General features: G+C 42.6%; 1 protein-coding gene across 1 annotated transcript; it reads left to right on the forward strand.

The window, feature by feature from the left end:
• The first annotated feature begins 4,951 nt into the window (after positions 1 to 4,951).
• LOC128830460 (perilipin-3-like) lies at positions 4,952 to 9,636 on the forward strand. Its single transcript, XM_054016290.1, has 7 exons — positions 4,952 to 5,038; positions 5,412 to 5,607; positions 6,761 to 6,843; positions 7,153 to 7,405; positions 7,855 to 8,051; positions 8,280 to 8,402; positions 9,019 to 9,636. The coding sequence occupies exons 1-7, from the start codon at positions 4,976 to 4,978 to the stop codon at positions 9,424 to 9,426; spliced, it is 1,323 nt and encodes a 440-aa protein (XP_053872265.1). The 5' UTR covers positions 4,952 to 4,975; the 3' UTR covers positions 9,427 to 9,636.
• Positions 9,637 to 25,752: the final 16,116 nt, after the last annotated feature.

Raw genomic sequence — 25,752 nt, forward strand, 5'->3', positions numbered from 1 at the left:
ACCACTGAACGCTGAGTATCACAGTTTTAGGATCAAACAATAGTGTAGTTGTAAACGTCTCCCATTGCAAGAGATATTTCTAAAAATTGTACCTTCACACTATTAATTTGCTTCTTGCAGATGCTGTAATATTGCATCATTGCCTTGATTCATACAATTACCCAACCCCTGAAGACCATCTACCTGATCCTACTGGTTATTATTGAACACTTTCCCATCAACTTTCAGGATAAGATGCAACAAGTTTTCCATACCACAGAAGTGCTCCATGCTTCAGTCTCCACTCTTGATTCCTTCCAAGATCTGTCTAGACGAATCCTCTCCCAAATATGGGAGAAAGTGACCAAGGAGGAAGAACATATGAATGAGCTGCTGGAGTATGTGGTGTACAGTACACCTCTCTGTTGGTTTTTGGGACCCTTCAATGCTTTAAGAGGTAGAACATAAGCAGTCTCCACAGAAACTGCAGAATATGGATAAGAAGGTGTACATAACAAGTGACACTATTTAGACTGCATAAGTTTGGAAGCTGTTACAGGACAGGACTTTCTGGTGGAGCTAATTTATTTGTAGAAGTGTCAAGTTTGTCAAACAAAAGCTTTGATCTTTGTGAATGTAAGAACAGCCATACTGGGTCAAACCAAAGGTCCATCCTGCCCAGTATCCTGTCTTCCGACAGTGGCCAATGCCAGGTGCTTTCCGAGGGAATGAACAGAACAGGTAATCACCAAGTGTACCATCTCCTGTCACCCATTCCCAGCTTCTGGCAAACAGAAACTAGGGACACCATCCCTGTCCATCCTGGGTAATAGTGATGGACCTATCTTCCATGAACTTTTCTTGTTCTTTTTTGAACCCTGTTGTAGTATAATTTCTGTTCCAGTTGTCTCCTCTTGTGATTAGAAAGCTCTTTAAGGGCAAATTGAGATTTGCCCTACATAGCCAGGTAGGTCAGGAGGAGTGGCTGAGTAGGGAATCACTGTTCTGTAGCTGATGGGATATCAGGCTCTGTGGGGCTGCTACTGCCTTCCCCAATGCAGGTGGGAAGAGAGTGGGCAGACCAGACAGAAGAATATATAGACCTTCACTATATGTCCTGGATTCTTCAGCACAGGTAACAGAGCCTCAATTTGACACAGGATGAAGAATCCTCACTAGAACTGGATAAAATATTTTTTAATCATAAATTTGTCCAAAAATGCATTTTTCAGAACACAGAAGTTATTTGCAAATTCAAGTAAAAAATGGGGGAAAGAAATTGAAAAAGTCAAAACTTTTGTTTTGGTCATTTCAAAATAAAATGTTTTGACTTTGCATTTCAAATAGTTTCATTTTGACCATTTGGAAATGAAATACTTTTTTTTTTCATTTTGAAATGGTGTTTCTTTTCAAAATTTAGCTAGATTTAAATAAGGGGAGAGGGTAAAAAGCACCCAAAACCTACATGAAATGAAAAACTTAAAAAAAAAATCATTTAGGGTCAAATGAATTGGTTTGTTTGAAACACATTTGTTCATTTGTTCCATTTCAATGAGGAAAAACTGAAAAATAAAATCCGTTTTGATTTGAACTGATTGTTTTTAATTTTATTTTTTGTGCAGCCCCTGAAATGAAAAATTCATTATTTGCTCAGTCCTAGTCCGCACTCAAATATTTTAATGTTGCATGACAATGTCAAATGGGAAAGGTGGCAGCTAAGGGGAAGGATCTCAGAATCTCAATCTAGTTGCCCATTTGGTATAACAGAACACCACACCCAGAAGATGTGTGGGTTACAATAGCACTAACATAAAAAGACTACAAGGGTGGGAATTAAGATGGATTAAGCACTGGTTAAGGTATCAAAATTAAAGAATCTCAGTTGCTTCTGGAATTATCCATGACTCCTTTGCTGCCCCAACTAACTGAACCAGAACCTCACACCTCTTCAAAAATATCACAAGGAATGCCATGAAGTGGTTTGTGCCACAAGGCTGTACTGTACAGTGAGCAAGAAGGAATCCAATGGGAAATGGTATTTTCATGCAATCGTGCTCATTTTACAAATGTTTACAATTTCCTTGATATTTATCTGTATTGAAGGCATATAAACTGTCAATGGAGAGGAGAGGCCTTTTCCTTAAGCATTACAAAATGCATCCAGAAAGCACATTTGAGAAATGCAGCTTCATATGTTTAGAATGAACAGCAAAATACTTCCAAATTCAGTTACTTGGAAAACGTTGTGCCTTGCGAGTTATAGGATAAAGCGGCCTCATTCTGGGAGAACCCCAAAACAGTCAGGGTGCATCAGAGGTCCCGTCCACACTTACATTTCTGTGTTTCTTGCATTATCTGGAGTGGCTGGTCTTCAAGTGCTAATGGAGCTAAGCTCTATCAATATAATGTGACAACAGATTATGGAAAAAACCTTGAAAACATGCTAAGAGCAAAAACGGATGCACAGGCACCTGCCTGCCTCTGCAGAGAGTCTGACACAGGAGCTCAGAAAGGTGTGAACTGCCCCATTCATCAAAGTGGGGTCACTCCAATGCCAAGTGATGGTGATATACATGTCTAGTTTTTTCACTATTTCACTGCTGATCAAAGTACGCAAGAAAAGAGAGGGAGGATTGCAGATCTGCATAATCTACCTATGGTGGCATCTCCTTTTCATGGTGAGAGTGGATGTCATTAGGGAACTATTCACACTCCCATGGCCAACATCTGACCGTTGGGGCTAAACGACCAGATGCCACCAATCCCACAGAGCCCAGCTAGGCATTTACCTGTCGAAGTCCTGGGAAGGTGGGTGGGCACACACCAAGAACATCAAGGGCCAAGTGGGGGGTAAAGAGTTATCTCCCTTGGTATGGATGCTGCTACTCCCTCTGCAGAAGGCTGGGGGCAGACACAGGCAGATATCACTTTGGGAGGAGGAATAGCTCAGTGGTTTGCACATTGGCCTGCTAAACCCAGCGTTGTAAGTTCAATCCTTGAGGGGGGGTCATTTAGGGATTTAGGGCAAAATTTTGTTCGTTGATTAGTCCGGCTTTGAGCAGGGGGTTGGACTAGATGACCTCCTGAGGACCCTTCCAATCCTGGTATTCTATGATGACTGTCTCAGTTCTATTCAATGGATAATCTCAAGCTTTTCTTTTCAGCCATGTAGGGTAGAAACATTTATTTTTAAATGACAGCTGAGACTGACATAATCACATGACTGGGATCCATACATGTGGCTATTGTGCCTCCATCTTAATCTGGTAATATCCAGTGGTGTAGCTGAACGTTACAGAGAGGGACCCAAGCCCCAAGGGGAACTCAGCAGAGCATGTGTGCTCATGTTTTGTACACCTGCACAATCTGCTAAAGTAGCATCTCATATAGGCAGAGCTTGGATTGTGGGCAGGACTTGGGACAGTACCACCACTTTTTTTCCAATTCAAGCCAATTCCAATTCAAACTCTGAGGGAGAACAATGAAGGGGTGACAGAAGGATAAACACTCTTTTTTCCCACCCTTCCCTGAAAGAGAAAGTGGCACACTTTTCCTTTTTTCTGAAAGGGGGATGAAGGTGGAGAAGGGCAAGTTCTTCCAGTTACCCTACCTAACTCTTGTTCCCCAACAAAATGCTTCACTATCTATCTAAGGTATTTATATAGCCCTGATTGCCAGAGTATCTGAGCACCTCACAAAACTTCTATGAAGCATGGAAGCCATATTATCCCCACTGTACAGAGGGGAAATTGAGGCACCGAGAGGCTAAGTGACTTGCACAAGGTCACACAGGAAGTCTGTGGTAGAGCCTAAAATTGAACCCAGCTCAAATCCTAGGCTAGTATCCTAACCACTGGAAAAAACTACCTGTCTTCAATATGCCACTCCTTGTTCCAGTGTGCCAGTTTTTACTTTGAAACTATGGCCAACATGCAGGTGAAGCAGGCACATTGCTATCTGCAACCTTACCATCAGAGATGGTCTATATTTGGCTGATTTTTTATTTGTTTGGGGTTTTTCTTTAAGATTTTTCTTAACACAATGAAAAGTTCCGTTTCAATTTTTTACAAAAAACTTTTCTCTCCCATTTCCTATTGGAAAGGGCAATGACAATCAATGATTTTTTAAGTCACATAGGAGTTTTTGAAAATGTTACCCATCCTAACTAGCAACTGTTTCTAGGCAGGCTGTGGACTCCAAGTGAGTTCACCTGGATGACAGCAACGACCCAGTGGGCTTAATTGTAATCACATTTGGGGAATAACTCACTCCCAGTCTTTTCAGTCCCCAAAGGATTTGCATTCTCCTATTGGTTAGCAAAGCCTTCTTTTCACTGATTCCCTGAACTGTCAGTCCTGAGTATTTCACTCCCTCCCCTCACAATTACATCACCGGGGATGTATAAAATCTGACCAGTGGGTGAGTGGAGTAAAGCAGTGTTTGGAGTACTGAGAAAGGTTAGTGGGTTGGCTTGGGGCTGGCACTCAAAGGAGTGGGACTTGGTGGTGAGGCTTTTTAGTCTTTTTTTTGTTGTTGTTTATACAATTTCTTGGTCAGGGCTTTACAGTTATGCTACTAAGAAATGTTTAGATGTGTAAATGTCTGTATTAAGAAGCTGTGGGTAGGACAGGATTGGGGAAGCTGAGTCTGGGGAACTTAATGCTCACTGGCCTTAAGTCTCTTAGCTGGTGAGACAGGATCACATTCTTAACTTTTTTCCCTGTAGTTAAAACTATTAAATTAGTTGTAGTAGAACTGAAATATTTCTTCTTTTTTTTTTTCTTTAAAAAAAAGAAAAGAAAAAGCAGTGACCATGTATTTAGCTCACTATTCCTCTAAATATTCTTTGTTAATCTGATGAGGGCCTTGCCATTTCTTCTACTCCAAAGAGAGAGTAGAACACCACTCTTGTCTTTAGGGTGCTGTAACTTTTCCTTAAGCAACTTGTAACGTCAGGCCTGTCATCTTGCCCTTTTCAGGTATATCCGATTATACCATGGCTTCTAATGGAAAAGAGACAACTATGGCATCCCCAGAGCATGGAGAGGAAGAGCAAGAGGTAGGTGCTCCCTCTTAAGCATTGCTGGTTCAACATGTGAATACAAAAGCTGGCTGGCTGTGACCTGGTAGCAGGCTTAACATATGCACACCTCAATGTCTAGAGATTTGGGCAGTTGCTCTTCCAGATGCTGCAAAATAGCTTAGTTTATAATATTTAAAAATGCTTCTTGCTTTAGTTCCCCTTGTGATCCAGTACTCTAACTTCAGAAGCAGCTGTTGGGCCTCTTGGCTCTTCAGATTTTTGACCATTAAACAATCCTTTGATTGGGGGCTAACACATCCAAGGGTATAACCACTTGAAAAAGTAATGGTTCAGCTCCACTATAGAACATTGCCTTCCTGACTCACTGTTCTGTCCCTTGCCTCACTAGAATGTCTTGAGGAGGGTGGCCAGCCTACCTTTAGTCAACTCTGCCTATGATCTGGCTGCCACTGCCTACGCCTCCACCAAGGAGAGCCATCCCTATGTGAGGTCCATCTGTGACCTGGCAGAGAAGGGAGTGACGTCCATAACCAGTGTTGCAGTGAGCAGTGCACAGCCAGTTGTAACTAAGCTTGAACCTGAGGGTGAGTAAAGCATATATGCAGACCTTTCTGTTAGTATGGTACAATTTCTCAACAGTAGGATCTTGACACCCTGTCAGGAAGCTTCCATCTCTAAAACTCAGGTCCATGAAGATCAGTATGCCTTCAGTACTGGAGGAGAAGCTGGCAGTGGGGGTGGTGTGACTATAAAGGAATAATACAGTAGCCCATGCATGTAAACTAACATCTGTTAGAGGCTAATGAAGGGCTTTGTTTACACTAATTACTATTGCTGAACCTGCACCCTCCTTCACTGTAACCAGGAAGTGAGATCAGTGCTAAGCTCTTTCCATTGAAGGAGCAACACCCTTTGAAAGGTACCTAATTGCAAACTGAGATCTCCTCATTCTGCAACTAGAGAGGCTCAGAATCTAGTCTGTCACCACCAGAAGTTGGTCCAACAAAAGATTACCTCACCCACCTTGTCTAATCTCTGGACCAACATGGCTACAACAACACTGCAAACGGATTACAACTGTTAAACTTGTCTTCACATCTGGCAATAGCCAGTCCCTAACTTGCTTCCTTCAGGAGAACAGTTAGTTGGACTTATCGCAGCCAAGACATTGCAAAAACTTCTTGGTGCCTTCCAGAGGGATGTTAAACTTTTGATCAAAAAGCTTCAGGGCTGTAAGACTATGGAGTGAGATCATTGCACTTTATTCAGAACATAAAAACCTCTCGCTTGGAGAGGGAGCCTGGAAAGTAATGCCTAGAATGCTTGGGCAAGAGACAATTCTGTCAGTATAGATAGGAAGAGAAAGTATTCAGATGCCAGTCATAACAATCTTGATTGGGTAACTGAATTAAGATGCATGGGAGGAAATCTGGAACTATGAACTATTGAAGGGGACACTTTTTTTTTTTTTTTTTAAGAAAATTTTTACCAAAGAAAGCTCATCTCTTGGGGGAGAGGGAGGGAACCACCTTGCATGGGGAAGGAAGGGGGAAATAAAATCCTCCTGAAGGTCTTGAATTGGTGTAATTGTAAATGTGCAGCACCTACAACCCAGAACTATTGCTTCCTGAACATATTGGAGAACCAAAGATCTCATTAGAGTTGTGAGCCAGGTTCTGTACATATGGCAGTAGCAACATTGACCAATTAAGGAATTAAACTCTGGTTTTTCTATAGTGACAACAGCAGAGGAGTGTGCTTCTGAAGTACCTGACAAAGTGGAGGATAATCTACCAATCCCTCAACAGACTGCTGATGAGGTAACTTTCACCACCCTCTCCCTAGACAAAATGACAATGCCATGTGTTTATGAAAGGGGTGCCAATAATGAGAGGCTTCCTCCAGCAGAGGAACACTCCATCCTAAAAGTGGTCAAGAGGCAGGAGCTAGTGGTTAAACATAGCTCTGGTGTGGTGCTTAGCAGCAAGATGCAGTTCTTCCCCCTGAAGATTTATGACCTATGGGGCAGAGCAGGTGGTAATTCCCCTCCCCAACCTCAATCTCTGGGTCAATGGGGTATTATCACCCTGAATTACTGGACAATGTCTTGCTTGATCACTCTTCTCTAGGTTACATCTGAAGCACAGGAGTTGGCATCTTCCAGACTGACAGATGTCAAGGAGACCATGATCAGAATGGTAGATATGACCAAAGAGGCTGTACAGGACAGTATGAAGAGCACCAAATCAGTGGTAACTGACAGCATGAGCACAGTTGTGGAATCAAGAATGGGCCAATTGGCCATAAGTGGAATGGAAGCAGTGCTGGAGAAATCTGAAGAGCTCTTGGATCACTATCTTCCCATGACAGATGAGGAACTAGGTCAGAACAAATGAGCGACAGGTCTATTATCTTTAAAAGTTTAGGGTAATCCTCCCTTTGGGCCCAACTTCTCTCTAGGCTTCTCAGTCTTATGTCACCAAATGCAGGCTCATCCTACAGCCTTTTCATATCTTAACCCTCAGTCTCCGCTTTTAGTTGGTGGGCACATAAAAATGACTTGAGCAACAAGTGGGGACAGGGTGGTACCAGAAGGAATAATGGGCATGACTATTCATTAGTCAGTTTCACTATCAAAGTAGGCTGTGTGGTGCATGGGTTTTTGTTGTGCTTTTGTTTTAAGGCTGAAGTTACCTCTGTGCTACCTGATAGGTGCTAAGCCAAAAGCTTGTTACAAGGGAGCTTAAGATTTAGCAGATCAGTATGACGTGTACTCCTTTACCAATCTCTCAATCTGAGAGGGTGAACAACCTGAGCTTTCTTCCCTCTAGCTGAACTTGCTGAATCTGTGGAAGGGGCTGAAGTGTCTTCAGCACAACCACAAGAGCGTCGGAGCTACTTCGTGCGTTTAGGTTCCCTGTCGACCAAACTTCGCCAACGTGCCTACCGCTATTCCCTAAACAAGATGAGAGATACCAGTCAGAGCATCAGAGAGGCTCTTTCCCAGCTTCATCAAACCATGGGACTGGTAGGAACTCCACTATCTCTTAAAACTGATGCCCTTCAGGGCAGGGAACACCTCGAATTCTACCAGTGTAGAATGAGGCATAGACCTCATTCATGGTTGTGTTATGTAACTAGACCCTTCTACTCCGATGCATTGAGCATTCCACTCTGTGGGGTGAAGGCATGTCATAAACCATGGAACCAGAATAACTGATGTGCAAATGTCTCAATCTGCTTAATCCACTTCTAGATTGAATACCTTAAGCAAGGTGTTACTCTTCAAGAAGTCCAGGAGAAGTTCCATCACATATGGGTGAGCTGGAATAGAAAGCAGACAAAAGGCAGTGAGATCAAAGATCTGGCAAAACCAGAGGTATGTACATTTGGGGGTGGGGGGGGAAGCTCTGATCTGAGAGGTTAGCCATTATTCTGAGCCTTGCAGGGTGGCTTATCTTTGGATAAGTAGCTGATAAATTCAGGTGATCTTGGTTTTATTACAAAAAGTTGTCCCCTTTGAGCCTAATAAAAAATAGGTGGCTTTCTTGCTTAGACATCCCTACAGTAATGTCACACCAGCAAGGTCTGCCCAAGAAGCAATATCTCTAAAAAGAAAAAAATCTAAACCCTCAGGACAGCCTGCAAACGGACTGTAGATCATGGGTTTGCAACCAGTGACACACCTGGTAACTGACTTGGCTTAGCTCTGTTTTGACCTAGCTTACATGGCTTGTTGCCTCTGGTGTTAGCCTCCATTGTCACAAGTTGCTTCTCAGAGGGAAGGCGCAACTTGGTTTCTTTATATTTCTCCTGGAAGAGTGCATGGCACACCCATTGCAGACCTTGTTGGCGCCAATAGTCTTTCCATCAGAACACCTTGATGACTACCATTAGTTCCTTGCAACATCACCTGAGGTGGTGGTGGCAGCAGCAAGTTGGATGATCCTTATTGTGTTTTGAATATTGGGATTAAACGTCTGTTTCTCCAACAGATGGAGTCCGAGACTTTGGCTATGTCCCGCAGCATTATCCAGCAGCTGCAGGATGCCTGCCAGATGCTAGTATCCAGCATTCAAGGTCTCCCCACCAACTTTCAGGATAAGGTGCAACAGGTGTATCACAACATGGAAGAGCTTCATGCTTCCTTCTCCACTGCCCATTCCTTCCAGGATCTGTCCAGCAGCCTCCTAACCCAGAGCCAGGAGATGGTGACCAAGGCCCAGGAATATGTAGATGAGCTGATGGCGTACATGATGGCAAATACTCCTCTGTCTTGGGTTGTGGGACCCTTCACCCCATCTGGCAAGGTGTCTGCAGATTCCATTGAACCACAAAACCAAGAAAATGAGGCTGAGGAAGCTGAAGTCCTCACAGCATCCAAGGCTAAGGAGGACCTGTGACCTAGAAACATGAAGCTTCACTTCTAAGGAAGGCAAATTCATTCTGTCTTCCTTCTGACTACATGTGTACTAGCCTCCTTCTGCAGGAAAGACACCAATGGCTGGTACTTGTAAGCACTGTGCCAAGATCTCTACTAATGTCTGGAGGTGGTGTGTGACTGCCATAATGTAGATCGCTTCTCCGCTCCGATACTACTTGTTTGCATTTAATATCCCTGTCTTCAAAATAAAATGTTGCTGCATTTGAATGAAGGTCTAACCTGTTCTTTCGAAGAGGTGATTTCCAGTTCTATAGTAGAAATCTGTGCCTGCAATTAGTCATACTAGATGTAGCCTTGTTTCTCAGTAGTGGCAACCACAGACATTAGTGTAGACACTTAGAAGCCTGGGACGCTTCCCCCATATACCATAGAACCAAATCTAGAGCCTTAATTTCTAAGTAGTTCTCAATCAACTACTCACACCTGTCAACAAGCTTTCTGGTTTAAACTTAGAACAGAAATTAGTTACTTTTGTTGCTGTCATATGGCTGTGGTAGAATTGTACTTGGGATTTCAGGTTGCACTGTTTGCTTTTCAGAAGTTGCTGTTACTTTAAGATTCCTACCCCCAGTCTAGCCCAGGTTGGCTAGACACTACCTGGGGCAGGAGCCAGGAGAAAATGAGGCAAAGGAATCCCAGGGGCATATCCTAAAACAGGGCTGGCCCTAGAGGGGCTCTAGGGCACAAATATCACAGCCTATGAAATATTGGTTCTTGTGGGGAATGGGCCAGTGTGTATATATAATCTCAAACATCAAGAATATTCCTTGGTGTCTGTATCAAGGTTGCATAAATCCACACTTTACAGCTGGAACTGTAAAAGTCTATAAATGCAATTTTAGCCCTCCTGTGCAGTAGACCCTCTAAATCCACATCATAGGGTGACAAGCATCATGGGTAGCAGTGTTTGGTTTTTTGTGGATACAGACTGAGGCGTCTTTTAGCACCTTAATGATGACCAGGTTTATTTAGGCATACACTTGGGGGTATGTAACCAACTTCTTTAGATGCATCTGAAATGGGTTCTTTGCCCACAAAAGCTTATGCCTAAATAAATCTTAGTCTTTAAGGTGCTACCAGACTCCTCATTGCTCTTCTTATCAAAGGGTGAGTAATTCAGCTTTTTCCACAGCCTCCTATCTACCTGTCAGCTGGGAAAGATAGCAATCACTGCTATGAAATACCTAGCAAACCACACTTTAACATAATAGAGATTAAAATAAGAGCTTTTGAATTTCAAATGAAGGTGGTACAGTGCCCATACCCTGGGAAAGACAAAAGATTGGGGCCCTTGTGCTTCAGGGTATTTAGGCATTGCTTGACTCAGTGTTGCAGGACCTCCCTGAGACAACTTTCATTTACAAGTGATATATATATCACAAGTGCTGAAGTCACATTTTGAAAATGAGACTTACATTACTATCACCTGGGTCTTGCAGAGCAATGTTTAAACACTCTCTATAGTGCAGAGCAGCCCAGTTTTATTTGTAAAGTTCTTTAATCTAAAACCCACGTGAAGCCTGAGGGTGCTATGAAAGGTGGTAAATGACCTATGTCTTAGGTTATTTCCCACCCTGTTATTCCTGTGAGTCATTTCTATGTTTTGTGCCTTTATAAAAGAGCCCCATGATACCACTTGTAAAATAGGAATAGGTGTTCTCTGTGATCATACTGAATATGACCAGATTTCAAAATACTGCAACTAGCACAAAGGGGCCCAGTTGCAGCAGGGTAGCACATGGAGGCCCCCAACTGCAACTATTACTGCCGTGAATGTGCACAAGTGCTTGAGTACAGCTACATTGTGCAAACTTTCAATCAATGGGAGAGAAGCTGTTCCAGATGCATTTTTCTAAGCTACGCTTTCTACAGAGCGGAAAACTGATCTAGTGGTTCTGGAATACCTATGTTCTATAAAAGCCACCATGAATGCCTTGCCTACAGTAGAAAGGGAAATGCAGCTTATTCCAGCAAAACTTTGTTGCCAGTATCATTATGACTTTAGCAAATAAGTAGGGCTGACAATTAATTGCAGTTAACTCACACAATAACTCTAACAGTGCAATTAAGCAGTTTTTTTTAAACAACAGAATACCAATTCAATATTTTTGGATGTTTTTCTATATTTTCAAATATATTTCTATTAAATACAATGTGTACAGTGCTCATTTTATATACATTTTTCTTACAAATACTTGCACTGTAAAAGTGATAAAAGAAATAGTATTTTTCAATACACCTTCTACACGTACTGTAGTATAATCTCCTTACATTTGCAAGTTGTACTTTCCTGATAGACTTTTTTATTTCCTTGGGTTACATAACTGCTGTTAAACAAAACAATGTAAAACTTCAGAGCCTACAAGTCCACTCAGTCCTACTTCTTATGCTGCCAATTGGTAAGAGACAAATTTGTTTACATTTACAGGAGATGCTGCTGCCCGCTTCTTATTTACGATGTCACCTGAAAGTGAGAACAGGTGTTTGCATAATGCTTCTGTAGCTGGTGTTGCAAAGTATTTATGTTCCAGATATGCTAAACATTCATATGCCTCTTCATGCTTTGGCCAGCATTCCAGAGGACATGCTTTCATGCTGATGATGCTTGTTAAAAATATTAAATTTGTGATAGGACTCCTTGGGGGAGAACTGTATATCTTCATCTGTTTTACCCACATTCTACCATATATTTCATGTTCTAGCAGTCTCAGATGATGACCCAGCACGTTTGTTTTAAGAATACTTTCACTGCAGATTTGACAAAATGCAAAGAAGGTACCAATGTGAGATTTCTAAAAATAGCTACAGCACTTGACCCAAGGATTAAGAATCAGAAGTGCTTTCCAAAATCTGAGAGGGACGAGGTGTGGTGCATGCTTTCAGAAATCTTAAAAGAGCAACACTCAGATGTGGAAACTACAGAACCCAAACCACCAAAAAGGAAAATCAACCTTCTGCTGGTGGCATCTGACTCAGATGATGAAAAGGAACATGCATCCGTCCAGTCAGCTTTGGATAGTTATTGAGCAGAACCTGTCATCAGCGTGGAAGCATGTCCTATGGAACTGGGGTTGAAGAGGAAGGGACATATGAATTTTTAGCACATCTGGGACATAAATAGCTTGCAATGCCAGCTACCATAGTGCCATGCAAATGCCCACTCTCGTTTTTAGGTGACATAAACAAGAAGCAGCCAGCATTATCTCCTGCAAATTGTATCCAAGTTTGTTTGTCTGAGCGATTGGCTGAAGTAGGACTGAGCGGACTTGTGGGACAAAGTTTTACATTTGTTTTATTTTCAATGCAGTTGTTTTTTGTACATGATTCTACATTTGTAAGTTCAACTGTGATGACAAAGATTGCATTACAGTACTTGTATGAGGTGAATTGAAAAATACTATTTATTTTGTTTTACAGTGCAAATATTTGTAATAAAAAATATAAAGTGAGTACTATACACTTTGTATTCTCTGTTGTAATTGAAATCAATATATTTGAAAATGTAGAAAACATCCCAAAATATTTAAATTGTATTCCATTATTGTTTAACAACACAATTGCAATAATTTTTTTTAATCACACGATTAATCGTGATTCATTTTTTTTAATCGCTTGACAGCCCTAGAAATAAGCTATATTTGCAAAGGGCTTTTCTCCCCAGTCTATCTGCATCTATAAGGGTGGTTTTGCTGGTATAGCATTCCTAACTCTGTCATGCCAGCAAAAGACAGACTAGACAAGATATTTATTAACCTTGCAGAATTCCTTATGTATGCATAAACTACCTTTAATAACTCCTTAACTATTATTCCAAGACACCTACCTCTCTCTTTCCTGAAAAGTTACCAGTTCTTTCCCCAATCTTCTGTGAGAGAAGAAAGGAGAATAAAAATAACTAGAAAAGGTCTGAGTTTAGGTTGGACCCATGTAACCTAATGCATACTAGTTAAGTGATCTAAACTCAGCTATTTTCCTAGTGCAGACGCAGGGCAACATCTCTAACATATTAGCTGGTCAATTTCTAGACTAGGCTCCTGTATCTATATTAAGAAAAAAAGGTTGGCTTTAGCTACCATGGTGTAGCTAAGTCTGAAGTAAATTCAAAACTTTCCCTAGTAAGGCAAACCCTACAGAGTGTTTCACAGTTTCAGCCTAGATGTTTGGGAATTATGATAAACCAAATCAAAAAGGTTAGTTACTAAATTAGTCACACTAGATTAGATTAGAAATGGTCTAGACTAAGACTAAATACAGTCATAACTAAAAACAATGGAGGAGTCCTTGTGGCACCTTAGAGACTAACAAATTTATTTGGGCATAAGCTTTCGTGGGCCAGAACCCACTTCATCAGCTGCATGGAGTGGAAAATACAGGAGCAGGTATAAATACATGAAAGGATGGGAGTTGATTTCTCAAGTGTAAGGTCAGACTAACGAGACCTGGGACGGCAACAACCATCCTTTCATGTATTTATACCTGCTTCTGTATTTTCCACTCCATGCAGCTGATGAAGTGGGTTCTAGTCCACGAAAGCTTATGCCCAAATAAATTTGTTAGTCTCTAAGGTGCCTCAAGGACTCGTTGTTGTTTTTGCTGATACAGATTAACACAGCTACCACTCTGAAACCAGTCATAACTAAATATTCCACCCCATCCTTAAAGGGCAAGGGGCAAAATAATCTTTTGATTTTGGTTCATCCTAATTTTCTGTTTAAAGAGTTCAAAGACAGAACTAGTAGAAGTTGTACCTGGACTCAAATTGCTGCAAACCCCCGTCCTCCACCTCCAAAACCCAATGTCTTCTCAGTGTATGCACATACAGTACTTATTGCTCAGAAATGTGAAGTAGGACTAGATGTTTGATTTTATTAGGCTTTTCAAATTACCTAGTTTAAAAAGACGTATTGACGCAGACCATGGATTCTGATTTTCTTTGAGCAGATGATAGGATTTCATTTCCTCTGCAACTCCAGATCCACAACCACCGTACATGGTGTAGCTCCATTGACTTCAGTGAAGTGCTGCCATTTAAACTAGCTCTGGAGCTGATCCTAAACCTTTGGAAAGCCAGATAGATCCATCAGAGTTTTGAGTTTGCTTCTTAACCTGACAGTGAATCTTTGCTGATGTGACTTTTCCTGTTTTGCCTCAGTGTAATGTCTTGAAGAAACCGAGTGGCCTATCCTTCGTTAGCACTGTCTGTCACTTGGTTTCCACCAAATATATCTCCATCGAAAAGAGACACTCATACAACAAATCTGTGTGTACTGGAACAGAGAAAGGAGTGAAGACCATTAATGAAGTTGTGGTCAGCAGTGCACAGCCAGTTCTGAATACCCTGGAACCTCAACGTAAGTAAACCGGGATAGAGAAGCTTTTCTCAACGGGAAGGGAAAGTGTAACTCAAAATAAAAATTCAGTGGGAAATTCCTCATTCAGTCCTGACTGCCACATATAGGTGGTGTGCAATTTCTCGGCAATTTCTGTGCCTAAAACCAGCTGGAAAATTGGCCTCCTGTCTCCACTTCTGATATGGCTGATTTGAGAACGATGGCATATAAACATAAGCCAGTCTATTCCGACTCACACTGAAAGAGAGTTAAGAAACTAATTCAATTTACCTGTCTATAGCTGCAACAATAAACTGCAAGGGTCTAGAGTCAGTGGAGGAGAAGCTGCCGATACTTTGTCAAAACGCCGATCAGGTAATTATCTTTTATTCAACTAGAGACTCCTTAAAGGGGAAGGCTATGATCTGATCTATTAGCAAGAGTGACTAGAGCTGTGGTGGCAGCTGAATGCCTTGCTGGAGAGGTGTGGATAGTTGTAGCCTATTTTGCAAGAACTTATCTGATCAAAAAATGGGTAATTGTGGATTTCACTGGACAATAACAGGCAGTCTATGCAGTTTCAATTCAAACCCTGGAGGGAATGTTGGGGCAGTGGACAAACACACATTTTCTGATGACTGCAAACTAGGAAAGGGGAGATAAAATTGGATGACACAAGCCCCGTTTCATAGAGGTTCCAGGACAACATTATGTTGAAATGTCTCCTGTATGGATGATTAAAGCTCACCACAAGCGGAAGGTGATGTCCCTTCATCAATTGGGATCTACCCTATTTTGAGATGAGATCTTAGGTCAAAGTGTAAGAAATGGAGCTGCCGTTGTTCAGCAGTTTTGAAAATTGCCCCCACCTTATTAGATACCCTCATTATGAATTTAGCAGCCTAGCTTTGGGCACCCAAGTCTGAAAACTTTGTCCAAGATCTTTTTTTATTTTAGTATAAAACCAACTTTCCTCTATTTTTTTTTTCAGATTGTTTCAGATGTAAAGGACTTCATGAGGTTTTCCGAAGTGACGGGTGAAAATGATGCAGTGACCAACACAATCATAGGAGTGGTCGGCCTGACAAAAGAAGCCATCCAGACCAATATGGAGACCCCTGAATCAGCAGTGATTAATGGTATGAGTACAGTCATGGGATGAAAAGTATGTAGGGCTGGCCGGGGAAGAAGAATTCTGATTTAAAACAAAATTGGAGGATTTGAAATTAGTTTTTGTTCCACAGTGGAATGAAAATGAGACCTTTCAAAAATGTTCATTAAAAAAGAGGAGCAAGTCCCAACCTACAATGGCCTGGTTATTAGGGTACTAGTCTGGCATATGGGAGATGCAAGTTCAAGTCCCTGCTCTGCCTGATTTGGAGCAGGGAGTTGGCTGTTCTGGGGTGGGGCTCTGTTGATTCCATCCTGGACCTGAGAAACCTTCATAATCAAAGTTCCATCCAAATCACTACACTTCTGTGAATGGTTTTGACGAATCTGTATTTTCCAATATAAAAACATTCTGCTGAAAAATTCCTGACCAGCTTTAGTCAGATGGCCAAGAATGAAGTTTAAGCCGTGCTGGAGACAGCTGAAGAGCTAGCACATCCCTACCTCCCCACAGCTGGTGAAGTGGGTAAGAACTTGTGTGGGTCACACCCAGGTTGGGAATTTCAAAGAAGCCTAAGAGAGTTCAGTGTTCAGCTTCTACTGATTTCCAGTAAAAGTTGAGTACCTACATCTCATAGGTTCTTTTGAAAATTCCAGTCCTAGTGTCAATATTTTTGCCATAGCTCCAAAATAAAATGGGGGCATCCCAATGTTCCACTCTTTTCGTTACCTTGGACTTTCCCTCTATTTGGAGTTGGCTGATATAATAACAAGTTAGTAAATGGATAAAGGGCCCCTTGCATTGATAAGACCAAATAATTAACAGGATTCCCACTTGAACTAGCTTTAGCCCATGAGCTACTCCTTCATTCTATTCCTTGCTTTCATCCATTCACACACTGGGGTGTAAAAGGTAGACAAATATCAGACTGATAGAAGAGAGTGAGTTCAAAATATGTCCCCAGGCATCCTGTGAAGTGAGACTTGGCCACAGCTGCGATGACATATGTTAAGCAGTTATGTAACATTTGTTTTCCTGAAGATTGCTCAGTAAAATGCACACATCTGGGAGAGCAAGATCCCAAGCCATAAAACTATGACTGGTGCTGAGTGTGTTTACATCCTGGAGCACATGGTGTCACTTGGAGGGTGTTAATGCTTCATGGATAGGGGAAATATAAGTGTGTGGTCAATGGTTATGTTTCTTACCAAAGGGTAAATGGTAGTAAATGGGGAGGAGATACTTTAAGAACCACTGATCTTTCTAGAAAAGCACCGGCTAATTTCAGAGGAAAAGTGGTTACACACGCGGGATCTGGGTTTAATTTCCAGCTCTGCCACAAATTCCTGTAGGGCCTCAGACTAGTCATTTCAGTTCTTTGTGCCTCTGTTTCCCATTTGTAAAATAGGTATAATCTTTTCTTCCACCCATTGACTGTTTAGATTATAAATTCTTAGGGGAAGAGACCGTCTTCTGCTTCTGCATCTGCCTAGCACAACAAGACTTGAGTCAGTTGGGGACTTCAGGCGCTGCCATAATACAAATAACAGCAATAGTAGTTTGCCCAATTTCTCATTAAAACTATTCCATCCCTAGATCGGTGGCAAACAGTGGTAATAGTAGTGCTGTTGCAAAAGGGCCAGCCTTTTAAAGGTATTGAGAAACCTAAAGATTCAGATAGGGATCTAGTGAGATGTTCAAAATGCAAGGTGCCTATCTCTATCAATGGGAAATATGTGCCTAGGAACTTTTTGAAAATCCCACCAGGTGCCAATTTAGCTTTCTTTGTTCCTAAATACTATTGAAAATCTGACCGTTATTATCTCAGGTGCAGGTAGAACATGTGCTGCGAAGGTTTTCTAAAAGCTCTGCTCTAGGAATTATTGTGTGGACAGGGCTGGCTCTACCATTTTTGCCGCCCCAAGCAAAATAAATGAATAAATAAATAAAAAGGCCGCTCGGTTTGCCGCCCCAAGAATGGATGGAATGCCGACCCTGTGTGGGGAAGTTCTATAGCCTGCGTTATACAGGATGTCAGACTAGATGACCACTGTGGGCTTTTCTGGCCTTATAATCTATGAATCTATGAGTCAGGCTTTCAAATGAAGATTTGGGGAAGCTGTGTTCCATTCTGACATTATCGCCTTTCATTTGGCAGAATAACCTTATTCTCTTGTTTCTTTCAGTTAAACCTACAGCTTTTGCAGAAAGGCATGGAATGGCTTCTGCTCAGCAGCAGCAAGGTTACGACAGTTACTGGGTGCGTTTTGGCTCCATGATGACCAAATTCCAGCAATGTGCTTTCCAGCATTCCCAGAGCAAGGTGAGGGATGCCGGCCAAAGCATCTGGGAGGCTCTTCAAACTAGTTCCATGGTAGGAACCAAGTTCTTTCCCCTTCCTCCTTATCCCAGAGATGTTCTGAGCAGGACCACAATATAACTAATCTTCTTCTTTGAGTGGCCTCTGCATATTCCCACTCTGGAGATGTACCCAGTGCTTAATTTTAATGAAAGCGGTGCTGGGGCTCAAGCAGTTAAGTGCTGGAGATCAAGAATTTTTTTACTTTCATAACTGATATGGCAAGCCCAGAAGTGCCGGGGTTATGAGCTGCCAAGCCTAAAGGTGCCGGGGCTCAGCCCTGGCAAGCCCTGAAGCAAATTATGTACTGAATATACCTGTGGCACAGCCAGGATCAGTGGAACCTTCCAATGCCATTGGAACATACCTTACACCCTCCTCTTGTGACTCCAAATGTTTGCGGGGCAGAGCAATAAAAGTGGTGTGGAGCACCGACTGTCACAGTTCCTTCCAGCCACGGTGGCAGACGGAACAGGAACCTCACCTGGTCTATGGACACAGTTTTGTCAGAATGTATCATCCAGTGCCTTCTTCATTAGGATTAGTGTTAGTTAGCGTCTTCAGTTAGACAGTTTTTACTTATCTTTTTCAGGTTTGGCAGCTTCATTGTTGTTCTTTGTCCCAGTAGGTTCTTTTTCTTTAGCAATCCAGTCTTTATGAGAGTCAAAGCTTGCAAGACTTCTTATTTATCTAGGCCCATTCCAGACCGTATATAGCAGTGATACTCAGACTGAGGCTCGCGAGCCGCAAGTGTCTCTTTAATGTGTCTCCTGTGGCTCTTTACAACACGGGATATTTTAAAGCACTGTGATTTAATTATTAACCAATCTAAGTGATTAACCAATCAGGATGCTTTTCCTATGATATTAACCAATTAAGTTATCGACTTGCACTAAGTTATTAACTGATTTACTCTGTGAGTAATATATATATAAAACTAAATGTAATATAGTACTATTAACGAAGAGAGGGAAGAGCATCTTCGCCAGCAGGCTGGCTAACCTAGTGAGGAGGGCTTTAAACTAGGTTCACCGGGGGAAGGAGACCAAAGCCCTGAGGTAAGTGGGGAAATGGGATCCTGGGAGGAAGCACAAGCAGGAGAGCGCAAGAGGGGAGGACTCCTGTCTCATGCTGAGAAAGAGGGACGATCGATGAGTTATCTTAAGTGCCTATACACAAATGCAAGAAGCCTGGGAAACAAGCAGGGAGAACTGGAAGTCCTGGCACAGTCAGGGAACTATGATGTGATTGGAATAACAGAGACTTGGTGGGATAACTCACATGACTGGAGTACTGTCATGGATGGATATAAACTGTTCAGGAAGGACAGGCAGGGCAGAAAAGGTTGGGGAGTTGCGTTGTATGTAAGAGAGGAGTATGACTGCTCAGAGCTCCGGTATGAAACTGCAGAAAAACCTGAGAGTCTCTGGATAAAGTTGAGAAGTGTGAGCAACAAGGGTGATGTCGTGGTTGGAGTCTGCTATAGACCACCACACCAGGGGGATGAGGTGGACGAGGCTTTCTTCTGGCAACTAGCAGAAGTTGCTAGATCGCAGGCCCTGGTTCTCATGGGAGACTTTAATCACCCTGATATCTGCTGGGAGAGCAATACAGCGGTGCACAGGCAATCCAGGAAATTTTTGGATAGTGTAGGGGACAATTTCCTGGTGCAAGTGCTGGAGGAACCAACTAGGGGCAAAGCTTTTCTTGACCTGCTACTCACAAACAGAGAAGAACTAGTAGGGGAAGCAAAAGTGGATGGGAACCTGGGAGGCAGTGACCATGAGATGGTCGAGTTCAGGATCCTGACACAAGGAAGAAAGGAGAGCAGCAGAATACGGACCCTGGACTTCAGAAAAGCAGACTTTGACTCCCTCAGGGAACAGATGGGCAGGATCCCCTGGGAGAATAACATGAAGGGCAAAGGGGTCCAGGAGAGCTGGCTGTATTTTAAAGAATCCTTATTGAGGTTGCAGGAACAAACCATCCCGATGTGTAGAAAGAATAGTAAATATGGCAGGCGACCAGCTTGGCTAAACAGTGAAATCCTTGCTGATCTTAAACGCAAAAAAGAAGCTTACAAGAAGTGGAAGATTGGACAAATGACCAGGGAGGAGTATAAAAATATTGCTCAAGCGTGCAGGAGTGAAATCAGGAAGGCCAAATCACACTTGGAGTTGCAGTTAGCAAGAGATGTTAAGAGTAACAAGAAGGGTTTCTTCAGGTATGTTAGCAACAAGAAGAAAATCAAGGAAAGTGTGGGCCCCTTACTGAATGAGGGAGGCAACCTAGTGACCGAGGATGTGGAAAAAGCTAATGTACTCAATGATTTTTTTGCCTCTGTCTTCACGAACAAGGTCAGCTCCCAGACTGCTGTACTGGGCAGTACAGCATGGGGAGAAGGTGACCAACCCTCTGTGGAGAAAGAAGTGGTTCGGGACTATTTAGAAAAACTGGACGTGCACAAGCCCATGGGACCGGATGCGCTGCATCCGAGGGTGCTAAAGGAGTTGGCGGGTGAGATTGCAGAGCCATTAGCCATTATTTTTGAAAACTCATGGCGATCGGGGGAGGTCCCAGATGACTGGAAAAAGGCTAATGTAGTGCCCATCTTTAAAAAAGGGAAGAAGGAGGATCCGGGGAACTACAGGCCAGTCAGCCTCACCTCAGTCCCTGGAAAAATCATGGAGCAGGTCCTCAAGGAATCAATTATGAAACATTTAGAGGAGAGGAAAGTGATCAGGAACAGTCAGCATGTATTCACCAAGGGGAAGTCGTGCCTGACTAACCTAATTGCCTTCTATGATGAGATAACTGGCTCTGTGGATGAGGGGAAAGCAGTGGATGTGTTATTCCTTGACTTTAGCAAAGCTTTTGATACGGTCTCCCACAGTATTCTTGCCGCCAAGTTAAAGACGTATGGGCTGGATGAATGGACTGTAAGGTGGATAGAAAGCTGGCTAGATCGTCGGGCTCAACGGGTAGTGATCAATGGCTCCATGTCTAGTTGGCAGCCGGTTTCAAGCGGAGTGCCCCAAGGGTCGGTCCTGGGGCCGGTTTTGTTTAATATCTTTATTAATGATCTGGAGGATGGTGTGGACTGCACTCTCAGCAAGTTTGCAGATGACACTAAACTAGGAGGCGTGGTAGATACACTAGAGGGTAGGGATCGGATACAGAGGGACCTAGACAAATTAGAAGATTGGGCCAAAAAAAACCTGATGAGGTTCAACAAGGACAAGTGCAGAGTCCTGCACTTAGGACGGAAGAATCCCATGCACTGCTACAGACTAGGGACCGAATGGCTAGGTAGCAGTTCTGCAGAAAAGGACCTAGGGGTCACAGTGGACGAGAAGCTGGATATGAGTCAACAGTGTGCTCTTGTTGCCAAGAAGGCTAACGGCATTTTGGGCTGTATAAGTAGGGGCATTGCCAGCAGATCGAGGGACGTGATCGTTCCCCTTTATTCGACATTGGTGAGGCCTCATCTGGAATACTGTGTCCAGTTTTGGGCCCCACACTACAAGAAGGATGTGGAAAAATTGGAAAGAGTCCAGCGGAGGGCAACAAAAATGATTAGGGGTCTGGAGCACATGACTTATGAGGAGAGGCTGAGGGAACTGGGATTGTTTAGTCTCCAGAAGAGAAGAATGAGGGGGGATTTGATAGCAGCCTTCAACTACCTGAAGGGGGGTTCCAAAGAGGATGGAGCTCGGCTGTTCTCAGTGGTGGCAGACGACAGAACAAGGAGCAATGGTCTCAAGTTGCAGTGGGGGAGGTCCAGGTTGGATATCAGGAAAAACTATTTCACTAGGAGGGTGGTGAAACACTGGAATGCATTACCTAGGGAGGTGGTGGAGTCTCCTTCCTTGGAGGTTTTTAAGGCCCGGCTTGACAAAGCCCTGGCTGGGATGATTTAGCTGGGAATTGGTCCTGCTTTGAGCAGGGGGTTGGACTAGATGACCTCTTGAGGTCCCTTCCAACTCTGATATTCTATGATTCTATGATTCTATCGTAAATGAAACAATGAATTCACACTACTGGGTAATGTTGATCTCTAATGTGGCTCCTCGACCACTGAACGCTGAGTATCACTGGTATATAGTTTCAACAGAAGCTCCTCAATGGTCAGTGGGAACCATACCAAACAGGGCTGGATTGGCTTGGAAAACATCAAAGAGAGTGGGAACAATGGTTCTGTATTGGGGAACAGTTTTAGGATCAAACAATAGTGTAGTTGTAGACGTCTCCCATTTCAAGAGATATTTCTAAAAATTGTACCTTCACACTATTAATTTGCTTCGTGCAGTTGCTGTAATATTGCATCATTGCCTTGATTCATACAATTACCCAACCCCTGAAGACCATCTACCGGATCCTACTGGTTATTATTGAACACTTTTCCATCAACTTTCAAGACAAGATTCAACAAGTTTCCCATACCACAGAAGTGCTCCATGCTTCAGTCTCCACTCTTGATTCCTTCCAAGATCTGTCTAGACGAATCCTCTCCCAAATATGGGAGAAAGTGACCAAGGAGGAGGAACATATGAATAAGCTGCTGGAGTATGTGGTGTACAGTACACCTCTCTGTTGGTTTGTGGGACCCTACAATGCTTTAACAGGTAGAACATAAGCAGATTCCACAGAAACTGCAGAATATGGATAAGAAGGTGCACATAACAAGTGACACTATTTAGACTGCATAAGTTTGGAAGCTGTTACAGGACAGGACTTTCCAGTGGAGCTAATTTATTTGTAGAAGTGTCAAGTTTGTCAAACAAAAGCTTTGATCTTTGTGAACATAAGAACAGCCATACTGGGTCAAACCAAAGGTCCATCCTGCCCAGTATCCTGTCTTCCGACAGTGGCCAATGCCAGGTGCCCCAGAGGGAATGAACAGAACAGGTAATCACCAAGTGATCTATCTCCTGTCATCCGTTACCAGCTTCTGACAAACAGAGGCTAGGTGGGACACCGTCCCTGTCCATCCTGGCTAATAGTGATGGACCTATCTTCCATGAACTTATCTTGTTCTTTTTTGAACCCTGTTGTAGTTCTGTTCCAGTTGTCTCCTCTTGTGAGTAGAAAGCTCTTTATGGGCAAATTGAGATTTGTGCTACATAGCCAGGTAGGTCAGGTGGAGTGGCTGAGTAGGAAATCACTGTTCTGTGGCTGATGGGATATCAGGCTCTGTGGGGCTGCTACTGCCTTCCCCAATGCAGGTGGGAAGAGAGTGGGCAGACCAGACAGAAGAATATATAGACCTTCACTATATGTCCTGGGACACTTGCACAATACAGGCCTGCTTCTCCACTGCTTTGCACCTTGTATAGTCATTTACCCTTGTGCACAGTGGGTGTGAAATGCTGCCACATCAGAATGGTAGTGTAACCCAGCCTAACACAGTGGGGCGTTTTGTCCCCCACCCCAGTAGCCAGTCCACCTAAAGACGTGTATGAGTTTGCTAAGGAATCTGGATTCTTCAGCACAGGTAACAGAGGCTCAGTTTGACACAGGATGAAGAATCCTCATTAGAGCTGGATAAAATATTTTTTAATCATAAATTTGTCCAAATATGCATTTTTCAGAACACAGAAGTTATTTGCAAATTCAAGTAAAGAATGGGGGAAAGAAATTGAGAAAGTCAAAACAGTTTGTTTTGGTCATTTCAAAATGAAATGTTTTGACTTTTCATTTCAAATAGTTTCATTTTGATCATTTGGAAATGAAATACTTTTTTTTTTTCATTTTGAAATGGTGTTTCTTTTCAAAATTTAGCTAGTTTTAAAAAAAGGGGAGAGGGTAAAAAGCACCCAAAACCTACATGAAATGAAAAACTGAAAAAAAACATCATTTAGGGTCAAATGAATTGTTTTGTTTGGCTTGAAACACATTTGTTCATTTATTCCATTTAGATGATGAAAAACTGAAAAATAAAATCCGTTTTGATTTCATCTGATTGTTTTTAATTTTATTTTTTGTGCAGCCCCTGAAATGAAAAATTCATTATTTGCTCAGTCCTAGTCCGCACGCAAAAATTTTAATGTTGCATGACAATGTCAAGTGGAAAAGGTGGCAGCTAAGGGGAAGGATCTCAGAATCTCAATCTAGCTGCCCATTTGGGATAAACATTTAGAAGGGAAGGTGATAGTGTAACGCTGACAAACCCCAGTCACTAGGATTGAACTGGGGACCTCTGGAGCTTAGTGCATGAGCCTCTAGCGCATGAGCTAAAAGCAATTGCCTCTTAGCGAAGGCTGTAGAGCAGACTCATTAATTGCTCTCTCTTTAAGTGGTCTCGGTGCCACTCGATGGGACAGAACACCACACCCAGAAGATGTGTGGGTTACAAAAGCACTAACATAAAAAGACTACAAGGGTGGGAATTAAGATGGATTCAGCACTGGTTAGGGTATCAAAATTAAAGAATCTCAGTTGCTTCTCGAATTATCCATGACTCTTTTGCTGCCCCAACTAACCGCACCAGAACCTGACACCTCTTCAAAAATATCACAAGGAATGCCATGAAGTGGTTTGTGCCACAAGGCTGTACTGTACAGTGAGCAAGAAGGAATCCAATGGGAAATGGTATTTTCATGCAATCGTGCTCATTTTACAAATGTTTACAATTTCCTTGATATTTATCTGTATTGAAGGCATATAAACTGTCAATGGAGAGGAGAGGCCTTTTCCTTAAGCATTACAAAATGCAGCCAGAAAGCACATTTGAGAAATGCAGCTTCAAATGTTTAGAATGAACAGTAAAATACTTCCAAATTCAGTTACTTGGAAAACGTTGTGCCTTGCGAGTTATAGGATAAAGCGGCCTCATTCTGGGAGAACCCCAAAACAGTCAAGGTGCATCAGAGGTCCCATCCAGACTTACATTTCTGTGTTTCTTGCATTATCTGGAGTGGCTGGTCTTCAAGTGCTAATGGAGCTAAACTCTATCAATATAATGTGACAACAGATTATGGAAAAAACCTTGAAAACATGAAAAAAGCAAAAATGGGTGCACAGGCATCTGCCTGCCTCTGCAGAGAGTCTGACACAGGAGCTCAGAGAGGTGTGAACTGCCTCATTCATCAAAGTGGGGTAACTCTGATGCCAAGTGATGGTGATATACATGTCTAGATTTTTCACTATTTCACTGCTGAGCAAAGTAAGCAAGAAAAGAGAGAGAGGATTGCAGATCTGCATAATCTACGTGGGGTGGCATCTCATTTTCATGGTGAGAGTGGATGTCATTAGGGAACTATTCACACTCCCATGGCCAACATCTGACCGTTGGGGCTAAACGACCAGATGCCACCAATCCCACAAAGCCCAGCTAGGCATTTACCTGTCGAAGTCCTGGGAAGGTGGGTGGGCGCACAGCAAGATCAGCAAGCGCCAAGTGGGGGGTAAAGAGTTACCTCCCTTGGTATGGATGCTGCTTCTCCCTCTGCAGGAGGCTGGGGCAGACAGAGGCAGACATCACTT

The sequence above is a fragment of the Malaclemys terrapin genome, chromosome 1 (genome assembly GCF_027887155.1).
Source record: "Malaclemys terrapin pileata isolate rMalTer1 chromosome 1, rMalTer1.hap1, whole genome shotgun sequence".
NCBI classification, from domain to species: Eukaryota; Metazoa; Chordata; order Testudines; family Emydidae; genus Malaclemys; species Malaclemys terrapin.

What these genes read in the sequence shown, in the direction of transcription:
- LOC128830460 (XM_054016290.1), top strand. Translation starts at nt 4,976, where the DNA reads ATGGCTTCTAATGGAAAAGAGACAACTATGGCATCCCCAGAGCATGGA. An exon ending in CTCAACAGACTGCTGATGAG is followed by an intron (nt 6,844 to 7,152) that starts GTAACTTTCACC and finishes ACTCTTCTCTAG; the next exon opens with GTTACATCTGAAGCACAGGA. An exon ending in AAGATCTGGCAAAACCAGAG is followed by an intron (nt 8,403 to 9,018) that starts GTATGTACATTT and finishes TTTCTCCAACAG; the next exon opens with ATGGAGTCCGAGACTTTGGC.